Raw genomic sequence first — 10,626 nt, 5'->3', positions numbered from 1 at the left:
TTTTTTTTTTTTTTTTTTTTTTTTTAATTTTTTTTTCAACGTTTATTTATTTTTGGGACAGGGAGAGACAGAGCATGAACCGGGGAGGGTCAGAGAGAGAGGGAGACAGAGAATCGGAAACAGGCTCCAGGCTCTGAGCCATCAGCCCAGAGCCTGACGCGGGGCTCGAACTCACAGACCGCGAGATCGTGACCTGGCTGAAGTCGGACGCTCAACCGACTGCGCCACCCAGGCGCCCCTCTTACTTTCTAATCTTATACTCTAATAAAACCTTTTGCCTGCTGCTCAAAATAAAAAAAAAAAATTAAAAAAAAAAAAAAAGTACAAATAAAGTGCACTCTAATGGCATAAAGAGCTGTGGGTTCTAGTCCCTGTTCCACCACCTTACTCTATGATCCAAGGCAACCTAGCTTACAAGCTTGTGTCGTCATCCTGAAAACTTTACAGGGTTGTTGGAGTCATTCAAACTACGTTTAATATTTTATCAAAACAAAGTACCGAATAATGCGAATCGTATTATGACTTTTGGCCAAATTAAAAAATACATATTGTGGCACAGGCTTAAATATTTATGCGACGGCAACAGGAAACAGCCAAAGTACTTGGCTGGAGCAAGGGCACTATCTGGGGGAGCAGTGACTGTCCATCTTGCTCCTTCCCCACGACCTTTGTTTACATTTTCCCACTATGCGCCCTGGCGGGGCTGGGGGGGGTGGGGACTGGTTTATCTGAACCTTCGGAGTTTTCTTCTTTATACTTCTCAATGCGAAAAAGAAAGTGCCTATGTTATCTTTAATTAGCGTTGGCCTCAATGTTCCCGTGCAGATTCAACAAATGCTTAGGAGCACACCTAGGTGACAGCCTTAGTGCGAGGAGCCTCACGGATTACTAGCGTCTGATCTTCCCGCCGCCCTGGGAGGGAAGCTGACAGGTGCGGGTACCCCAAGGTTCGTTCCCCAGACGAGGAAACCGGGCGCTGCGGGCTACAGGGCCTGCTCTAGTTCGCAGCTGCACAGGAGCAGGGCCAGCGTTCGGCCCCAGGACGCCAGCGGGGTCGTTGCAAAAGGCCCGGCGTCGGCCACTCTAGGTCTGCAGCTCCGGGAGGAGACCCCCAGAAGCCAGCCCCTAGGCCCTGCCCTCCTCTCCCGCACACCCTGCAGGGGCTGTCCCCGGGGGGGGGGGGGGGGAGGGGGGGCTTCTGCGGCGTGGCCCGGGCCCCGGTTCCAACAGTCTTCACCACCCACCCGCTCCAAGTCGCCGGAGCAGAGCAATCCCGGGCGAGTCCAGGGCGGCCACCACCACCGGGCACTCAACGCTCACCTCCGCTTCGCGCCTCGCCCCACGCTGCCGTGCCCCCCCGCCCCCCAGCGGCGTCCGCACATGCGCCCTTCGCCCTCGTCCCTCGGCTTTCTGGGAAATGTAGTCTGAATGCAGAGGGGACGCTCAAACCAACCTCGCTCTGAAAGCCGGAAGTTGTAGTCCACCGCTACGGAGCGAGCTGGAAACAGGAAATTTGGTCGGGTAGGAAAGCAAGGAACACCAAGAAGCACGTCGGGAGTTGAAGGCAGGGCAGGATAGGTGCGGCGCTCGGCGCGTCTTTGCGCACGCTCTGCGTGGAGGCCGCTGGGAACCGTAGTTCTCAGAGAGGAGGGCTCCATTTTCTAGGGGATTGTGGCTTCCTGTTCAAAGCAGAGGGCTTCCCTTTCTAGGCTGGGCTGCGGCCAGTCCTCTGCCCGCGCGCCCGTCTGCAGCAGGGGACCGGGGCACACTAAGAAACTGTCCTGGGTTTTCTGCAGAAAGGAATGACACGTGGGCCCTTCCACTGCCGGTCGATGGGCTAGTCACAAAATGTCAGCTGTGGGAGGCACCTGCGATGACCTGGTCCAGCCGCTGCGCGCAACTCGGGGTAGCGGGCCCTTCCCCACCAGCGGAGGGTGGCGGGCATCCCCAGCTCCTAAGCTCAGCAACACAGCAGCCCCTGCCCCCTCCGTGGCGGCCAGGGGCTGCGGCCGGATGGTCAGCACGCACACTGCACTTCTCGTGCAGGCCTTTAAGGCTTCCCAGGTGGGAGCAGGGCAGACGGTGGTTCAGCGGCGGCTGCTGGGAGCAGCGCATTCCTGGGTGTTTGCCCTCCTGTCTCTCAACCTGAGAAAGGAGGCTGGCACCACTTCCTCCGTCTGGGAAGGGGGCCTGGAAATGGCCAACCCCCCCCCCCCCCACCGGCCGCCCACCCAAAGAATCAGTCAAAATCCAATGTAGTAATCAACGGGTTTTATTTTCCTAGAACTGAAATCGTCTACGGTTTTCAGAGCTAAAGTCCCAAAGCTACAGTCAGCAATTTTTCATCAGAGCCCAAGGGGGGGTGGGGGTGGGGGGGAGACAGGAGACGGGAGAGAGGCATAGAGGCCGCTACAGAGGCTGGGCAAGGGCACTTATTCCCCTGTCCTCCCAGTGGGTTTCAGATCTGGTGACAACGCTGAGGAGACCAGGTGAGGGACGTGATGGGAACGGACACCAGAAGGAACACCAAAGCCCCAGCTACAAAAAGAAAAGTCATCAAACCCCAAATAGAAGGGAAGCCTCCCAGTGCACCTCATAAGTGGGGGCAAGAGAGGGGAAGGAGCCGGGGGTGGGGGTGGCACACAAAGGGATAGGGATCTTTAAAATTTTTTTTTTTTTGTAATTTTCTTTTATTAAAAACATCTCCTAAAAAATGTGTCTTTTCCTTTATGTCTGGGTGACATATGTGACTGTAGGATGGCCTTGAGCACTGTGGGGAGAGGGAAAGGGGCAGCTAAGGGGTCTCCCCAGGGCATCCTCTCTCTGGCCAGAGATCAGAGGTGGACAGACGCTCCTCAATGCTCCCACCCTAGCTGGGTGAAGCCAACCCTCTGGACCTCAGGTCCTCGGCCCAACAACTTGGAAGCCCCCAAATCTTCTGACGATCATCTAGGACTCCCAGAACTCCTGGGGTCAGCAAAAGGAAGGTTGAATGCTGCCCATCATCAAGGGTTTATGGAAGGGAGCCCCTCCCCTACAAGCTGTCCCACTTCCCCTGAATCTAGGGGGCTGAGAGAACAGGTACGGGAGGAGGGGACAGAAGCGCACAAAGATGCCATCTTCCTGCCGACCCCCCACCCCTACTTGAAGATCGCCCCTCTCAGGCCCAGAAGCCTACCCTGCTGTTTTATTCTCCATCCCTTCCAGTCCTACCCCCGATGCCAGCTAATCCAGAGGTCCAGAATGCTGGGGGGGGGGGGGGGGGGGGCAGGAAGGTGTCAGGAGGTGGAAACCACCAGTCCAGGCCCCAACAGATACCCTGGGAAACGGCTCCAGGCAGGGAGGGACACAATGGCCTCATTGCAGCCCACGAAGCAGAACACATGGCCCTGACTCAGATCACAGGGGTGTGGGGATCTGGAGGCAAGGGCCAGGTGGCCTGCCCCATCCAGGTCAATCTCCAGGGGCTGGGCTTGGAGTGGGGAGAGTTAAGTGGCAGAGGAGGGCAGGGCGGGGTGGGGTTCCCAGTTTGCAGGCCATGGCCAGTTTCCCCAGTAGCACCCAGACAGCAGCAGGAACGGGGCAGGGGCTCCTCTTGAAACATTGGTGGCTACAGGCTGCGGGGGGAGGGTTGGAGGGGAGAAGGGTTATGGGTGTGGCCTTGGGCTGGCCACACCCCAGCCAGTGTCCACGTCCTGGGAGAGCCCACCCTGCCTCCGTGGCAGGACCCCCCTCCTCCTCCACAGGTGGCTGGTCAACCCCCAAGCCCAGCTGCCTCAGAGCAGGGGGCTCCCTCACCTCTCACGATCTCTGATGCCTGGGGCCTCAGAATCTTCCTTGGCAGCCTCTTCCTCCTCTAACTCCTCATCTTCCTCCTGAGGAAGCCCCCGGCCAGAGCCGGGCTCAGAGGGGGTACGGTTCTTCTCCACCTCCACAGGGAGGGGCCTCTCGGCCTCCAAGGGGGCTACTTCCTTCTCCTCCCCTTCGGGGTCTTCTGTCTCCTTGGGACGTTTTGGGGAGTCCTAGGTAGGGTTGGCAGAGACGAGGCGGGCTGAGGCCAAGGAGTGGGGGTGCCAGCCACCCACCTGTGGCCCTCCTCCACAGAGGCTCTTCCCTTGACATACCCATAACCCCCCTTCCCCAGGCCTCTGCCGCTGAAGGGTCTCCTGTGCCCCAGCTTCTTGGCAAGGGACCCCCAGACTACGGGCTGGTCCACCCCAGACTGCAGGGTCTCTGGAGTAGCAGCTGGCTTCCCTGGGACCCAGGCAGGGATCAGTTACCTCCAGCAGGTCCCCCGCTCTCCTCTTCAGCGCCCCCTTCTCGTTCTTCTCCTTGGCCGGCTCATCGATGACCAGCTTCCCTTCCTCGTCGCTGCTACCCTCTGCACTCCCCTTCTTGTCGCCATCACCCTCCGTGGCTTCGGGCTCGGGCTCGGGCTCATCCACAGAGCTCTTCTTGGGGGCAGACTGCGCGCAGGGACAGCAGAGGCTGAGTGGCACCTGCGTGGCCTGTGGGGGCCCCTCCCCAGACCCGCCCTCGGCCACTCACTCCTTCCTTCTCCCGCCTCGCCCCCGCCCCCGCCCCAGGTGCCCAGTCTCACGAGTGATTTGAGACCCACCTCTGTCGGATTAGCCCCGGGCTAAACCCACTGGCCGGGCAGGCAGGGCTCTGTGCAGGAGGGGGGAGGGCTGGAGCAGGAGGCAAAACCTCGGGTCAACTTCTCCCAAAGGGAGCTGGGACCCTTTCCCCGCCGACCCCCGCCCCCCACCCTCCCGCCTCATCCTGCCCGGCTCACGAGCACCTCCTCCTGGAAGCCTTCGTGGAAAGAGTTAAGGCCAAGTCCTACACTCACACCGGGTCCCTTAAAGGGCTGTCCCCACTTACCGCCTCTGTCCTGTCCTTGCCCCCCAGGCCACTGTCTAAATAGCACAATGATACCACACGCCTCCCCCAACCCCCGCCCCTCCCGCCGGGGCCCCCCCCCCCCCCCCCCCCCCGGCCCCGCCCCCCCCCCCCCAAGGCCTGGTTTCTCAGTCCTGAAAGCTAAGCATCCCGTGTGGGCCCGGGTTCCAAATGAGCCGGCGGCCACACCTGCTTTCCAGGGGGTCTTTGGGGCTGCTGGCTGCTCACCTGGTAGCCCGAGGCCTTGACAGTAGGGTTGTTCTCGATCTCCCACAGCCCCTCGCTGAACCCTTTCCTCTTGTTGGGCTTGCCAAACTTCTCCTTGGACTCTTCGTAAGGGAAGAGGTCTTTGGGACCCAGGAATGCCCTGGGGAGAGAGGGGAGACTGTGCTCTGGAGCCCTCCCTGCCTGAGCCGCGGGGAAGGGGCGCCGACACCACCTGTGGCCCACGGCGCTCTGCCCATGGCCCTCCCCACCTCTGGCCCCTCACTCACGTCTCATGGGTCCCGAAAAAAAAGACTTGGTACTTGTTGGCTGTCGACTTCACGGCGGCCTCGGGCATCTCGTCAATCTGGGAGCAAGATGAGGAAAGTTGAGTGTGAGCGGAGTCCTAAGGTCACAACTTGGGGCCGAGGTTGGCCTCCAGGACATATCTGTGTAAAAGCCGACGGAGAGGGGCCCAAGACGTCACCGAGGTGGCTTCTGAACCCTTTTTAGAGGTGGCACTTTGTTCAAAGTCAGACAGCAGTCCCAGCAGAAACACGGAGTTGGCCTCCTCTCCTCAAGCCCGACGGCACGGTTCCACCTGCCCACAAGCCCACGTCCCGGCCAGCGCCGGTGGTCACCTCTTCCCCCGGGCTCTCGGCCTCCACCCTCACGGGACTGCAGCCTGCCTACAACGCACTGGCCCCAGGGCAGCCAGAGTGGCCTTCCAAGCGCAGCACTTCACCCCTGCTGAGACCTTCCCAAGTCCGCTCGTGATCAGAGTCCCCCCTGTACACCTCTTCCTGAGGAGGCCATACTCCCAGGGCTGCCACTGAGATCTGTCTGGCCTTGGGCAACTTACTGAACTGCCTTCTACCTCAGTTTCCTCATCTGTAAACGGAGAGAGTCACAGAACTCAAGCCACAGGGATTAAATGCGGTTTGCCCCACGTGCACTAGCTCTCCTCCTTGGCCACTGGCTGCCCTCCCCCTCTCTGCTGTGGCCACCCAGGTCTCTGCTCTCCCACACTCACTAACTCTTGGCGAGCCCTCCAACCACAGCCACGCATGGCTTCTTCCGGAGGGCGCCCCCACCCCTCCTGGCCCAGCTGGCTCCCCACAGAAGCCTCAGCACCTCTCCTTCAGAGGGCCGGTGCCATGGTTACCCACATCAACATCTGAGCAACGCCCATGTGCTCTCTGGCCTGCACCTGCCCCGAGACCGGACAGCAGGTGCCCAGCAAACAGCAGGCTCACGGGAAGATCTGCTGAATGAATCCATGAGACAGATAAAGGCCACTGCTCTGGTTACCGTGGAGGCACAAGACCAAGGGGCTGCCTATTCAACACCCCCCCCCCAGGGAGCAACCCCAAAAGCTTCTGGGGAACACTTTGGAAAGCCTCTTGATATAGTCAGACACTCTCATTTTACAGATGAGGAAATTGAGGTCCCCCCCCAAACGGCATAAGTTAGTGAGGGTCCCAGAGTTGGTCTCCTGCCACGTCCTGGGGGCACGAGGAGGGAAAGGTGCAGAGATCTGGGGTCAGAGGAAACGCACAGGCAGTGGCCCCAACAGCCTCCCCAGATCAGGCCAGGAGAGCCCAGGCCAAGCGAGCTGGGGGTGGGGGGACTACAACTCCCAGCAACACTTGCAGCAGCCGCCTCGGCTGCCTGGCTTCCCGCCGGACACGGGCCAGGTGGCCATGTTGACTGGGGCCCCACGCGCATTTAGGACAGAGACAGACAGCCTGAGGCATCGATTAACACCACCAGGACTGGGACACAGTGTCTGACCTGGGGGCCTGGGGACACAGGGAGGCGGGGTGCCGAGAAGGCGCGGAGACACACCCAGGAGGGGGCGGAGCCCCGGGCAGGGAACGGAGGGGCACCGGGCTCCAGGCACGGAGTCTTCAGGTTCCTGGGCACCTCCCCCCTCGCCCTGTGGCCTCTGGGGACAGAAGTCCAGCCCCTCCCCTCAGGAAAGCCCAGCACCAACTGGGCCCTCCCCATGACCAAGGAGATTGGGGTGTGATAGCAGGGGGTGGAAAGGCACGCAGTTCCCCCCCCCCCCCAAACAGGATCCCCATCGCCATGACAACCCACCCCGCCCCCGGGGCCACTCAGCAACCAGGAATGTGACCACCCCTCCCCCCACTCTGGCTTGGGGAGGAGGGGACACGAACACACCCCACCCCCCACCCCCACCCCTGAGCCTGGAGTCTGGCACCTGGGTCCCCGGCCTGCTGGAAACCGCAGCTAGCGCTGGAGGGCCCAGGCCCTTCTCGGGAAGCCAGGCCTGGGGTGCGGGAGGAGGAGGAGCCAGTCTTCGGCCAGGACACCTGGGTCTTGTGACCAGCTGGCTCCCCACCCTCCTCTCAGAGGGGGGCGAGGCAAAAAAAAAAAGAGAGAGACTCCAGGGCTTAGAGGTCCCAGGAGACGTGCACAATAGCACGAACCCTCCCCTAGGCCTCTTCTCCACCCATCTTGACCCCAGGACCCAGGGCAGAGGTGGGGGGCAAGAGGGCCTTCCTGGGGGTGCAACAGGGAACCTCGTGCTCGGGGCTCACACCTGAGACAGGGCCTCAAGGCGCAAGAAGGGTGAAAGGGAAGAAACTGACGCTCAGGAGAGGGGGTGGGGTGAAGGAAGGGTCAGACAGGAGGGGACAGGAAGCTCTCTCCAGGAGCACAGCCCTCAAAGCGCTGCCCCACAGGGCTTTCCCTTGTAAAGTGAACTCCCAGGCAGCTGAGCGGTCTGACAGGGGACCCAGGAGGCCACCAGCTGCCCAGCCTCAGGGGCGGAGGAGAAACAAAAGAATGGATGAGAATTAAAAATAGAACCACACGCCAGATACACCCGCCCTGCTGACTTCTAGCCAAATAAAGGGTGGGTATGGAGTTCAGAGGGAAGCCAGGGGCCTTCGACCCCAAAAGGGTCACCCTGCTCCCGGCCTCACCTTGACGGTGGTACCTGTGGGGGAAGCCTCAGGACAAGTGGGCTGTTTTCACTCAGTGGAATCCTCAACCCCTCACCTCAAAAAGGGAAAAAGTCCCTTCCATCCTTCAAGCTACAAAGGAAACCTCGTTTCTTGCGTTTCAAAGTGAAGGGCAGTTCTTTCCTGCGTATGGAGGACGTGAGGTCTCAAGAGAGGCCTGTACCCCCAATACAGACATATGTGTCCCAGGCGGTGCCTTTATATCCAGACAGTGACTCACAACAAGTGAGTCAAGGGTAAACGGGGCAGGGTGGGGCCGGACCAGTGCTAGGGACCCTGCCGCACCCCCTCTACTGGTCAACCGGGGAGGGGGGTCTGCTACTTCTCAGCCATTCCAGAAATCCAGGCAGGTTAATTCTCCCAGGCGGGGGCCCATCCACTCAAGGCCCAACCCTCTGCACGTGCCTGGCTCCATCAGACCCGAGGGCAGGAAAAGCTGCCCCCCCCCCCCCGCCCCCAGGGCTCATGGCCACCCGCTGAAGCCTGATGAGGGACCCCAGGTGAGGAATGGGGGAGGAGACTGAACACCTCTCCCCAGTCTCGGACCAAAGCCAAGTCGGGGACCGCCTGTCCACACGTAGGAAGACAGCAGGGAAGGCTAAGGCCACACTGACTGCCAGCCAGGGTTCTGACCACCACACCCAGAGCCGAGCCCGGCCTGACCCAGGAACCGGAAAATCTGGGGCAGGAGACAGTTGGGGCCGGGAAAGTGTGGCAAGCCCAAGAGGCAGAAAAGAGAAGGTGGTGCCTGGACGTGGGGGAGGGAGGAAAGCTGGGTGAGGCCCTGTGGCTGCTCAGGTTTTCTGGGATTGTGAAACAGGAAGCAGAGAGAGGAGGAAGGAACCTGGGGGGGTGGGGGGGAATCCCAGAGTCTTGAAGGTTAGTTAAGTGCTTGGAGATTCCCCCCAAGAAGTCAAGCCGAAGGAAGAGGGGAAGGAGAAGGTTAAGATGTTGTGTGGCACTGCAATCGGGACAGGTCTTGCCTACCACTGGCCCCTCCGGCTGGCTGGGCTCTCCAGTCCCACCCAGTCAGCCGTCCTCCCCAGAAGCAGGGGCTGAGGAAGGAAAACCCACTCAGCGGCCTCCACCTGGCCATCCACGAGGCCCCCTTACTCCTCTTTGGTCTCAGGAAAGGCCAGGCCCCTTCACTCTGCCCCTCTAGGGGCTAAGACAGCATCCACGCATGGAGAGGAGACCCAGATTTGTCAGCTCTTTTGGTATCCCAGAAGGACCTATGTGGGAGATAAGAGCCTTGGGTGCACCAATCCCCAGATGTCACAATCGAAAGCTGGAACACAGGCAGAGGGTGGCACCCTCCCTATCTCTCGGAGATCCAGTCTGACCTCCCCTCCCCAAGCCTCGCTCTATCTAAAAGGTCCAGGCCTCAACAGGAAGGCACTGCCCCCTGGTCCCGCCCTTCTGTCCTGGAGGCCGAGGAAGGATGAAGACAAGACTAAATGGCATCCCCAGTCCCAAGGGCGGCCTCACCCTAAAGGCCACCAGAAACCTGGAAGGTCTACCTCATAGGAGCCAATGTGGGCCCGTCTGCGTCCCCCTCACTGTTTTCTCTTTCCTGATCCAGAAGGAGTTCCCTGCAACCCACATTCCAGCTTCACGGCTTCCCTGGGGCCTGGCCCAGCCTCCAGACTTTGTCCCACCCCCCCCCCCCCCCCCCAGGACGTAGGAGCCACAGCAGAGACCTGGGTTCAGTTCTTGCCCTGCCCAACAGGGCCTTGGCATCTGGGCCAAGAAGCCGGACGGATCAAAGGTACAGAGTAAAGTACACAAGTGCTCACAGGCCACATACCCCAACACACACGCAAGGCTGTCTGCGGCTGCTTCCTCACAACCCCCCTAACCCCCAGCCCAGGCACTTAGAAGGCCCTGGAAGCTGAGAGAGCCCCTCGTTTCCATTCCAGTGTCCGGACATCTAGAAGTTTCAGGGAACAGGGAGCTCAAAGCATATGGGGTTAAGCATACTCCTCGAAGAGGGTACAGGGTGAGGAAGGGACTCCTGGGTTTTCTGAGTGGCCCCAAAGTTGGCCTGGCCCTCTGAACAGATCCCGGCAGAGCCTGGGGCAACTTCCCAGGCTCCAAGCAGGGTCGGGCCAGATAAAGACACAGACTCACGTGGAGAACCGTAACCTAAAGCCTGGAAGCAGTTCCGCACTTGGCCCCCTGGCTTAGAAAGCTCCCTCCTCCCACTGCCCTCGGCCCTATTTCACTGCCCAGAGTCCTACCTCCAGGGCACAGGGTCACGACTGCACCCAACTGCAAAGGCCTCTCCAGACCAACTTGGAAGTTGCCAGAGGCGCTGCCCCCTGTAACACCCCCAAACTCCTCCAACAACCTCCCCTCCCTCCTTCCCTCCTTGAGCTGTCCCAGTCCTTAGGGGAAACCTGAGGAACACAGCAGGTTGGGCTTCTGGGCCCCACCCTCCCACCTGGCCAGGTGCTGGGGGGGGGGGGGGGCAGGCCCTCAAGTTGGCGGGCTCAGTCAACCACATGGCACACTGGGCCGTTGCGGC

General features: G+C 60.4%; 2 protein-coding genes across 5 annotated transcripts in view; both read right to left on the bottom strand.

Moving 5' to 3' along the window:
* The window catches only part of MRPL24 (mitochondrial ribosomal protein L24), a 4,348-nt gene extending 2,877 nt beyond the window's left edge, over nucleotides 1-1,471 (bottom strand). The window contains exon 1 of one of the 3 annotated variants that reach the window (XM_040452602.1): nucleotides 1,454-1,471. The gene's annotated coding sequence lies outside the window, so the exon portion shown is untranslated. Of the gene's footprint in view, nucleotides 1-1,244; nucleotides 1,396-1,453 lie in introns of those variants that run through there. The other 2 variants (XM_040452600.1, XM_040452601.1) reach the window with 2 other exon arrangements.
* A 785-nt stretch (nucleotides 1,472-2,256) lies between these two features.
* On the bottom strand, nucleotides 2,257-10,363 carry HDGF (heparin binding growth factor). Of its 2 annotated transcripts, none has more exons than XM_040452588.1 (6): nucleotides 10,340-10,363; nucleotides 5,397-5,473; nucleotides 5,131-5,269; nucleotides 4,281-4,466; nucleotides 3,799-4,022; nucleotides 2,257-3,617 (listed from the first exon to the last, which is right to left on the bottom strand). In XM_040452588.1, the coding sequence occupies exons 2-6, from the start codon at nucleotides 5,462-5,464 to the stop codon at nucleotides 3,611-3,613; spliced, it is 624 nt and encodes a 207-aa protein (XP_040308522.1). In that variant the 5' UTR covers nucleotides 5,465-5,473; nucleotides 10,340-10,363; the 3' UTR covers nucleotides 2,257-3,610. The 2 variants fall into 2 exon arrangements, with proteins under 2 accessions (XP_040308522.1, XP_040308523.1); XM_040452589.1 differs by lacking the exon at nucleotides 10,340-10,363 and adding an exon at nucleotides 7,334-7,357.
* Nucleotides 10,364-10,626: the final 263 nt, after the last annotated feature.

The sequence above is a fragment of the Herpailurus yagouaroundi genome, unplaced genomic scaffold (assembly GCF_014898765.1).
Source record: "Herpailurus yagouaroundi ecotype Mexico unplaced genomic scaffold, PumYag 207, whole genome shotgun sequence".
NCBI classification, from domain to species: Eukaryota; Metazoa; Chordata; class Mammalia; order Carnivora; family Felidae; genus Herpailurus; species Herpailurus yagouaroundi.
Note: the sequence above shows the minus strand (reverse complement) of the source record. Positions and strands in the feature narration are given on the sequence as shown.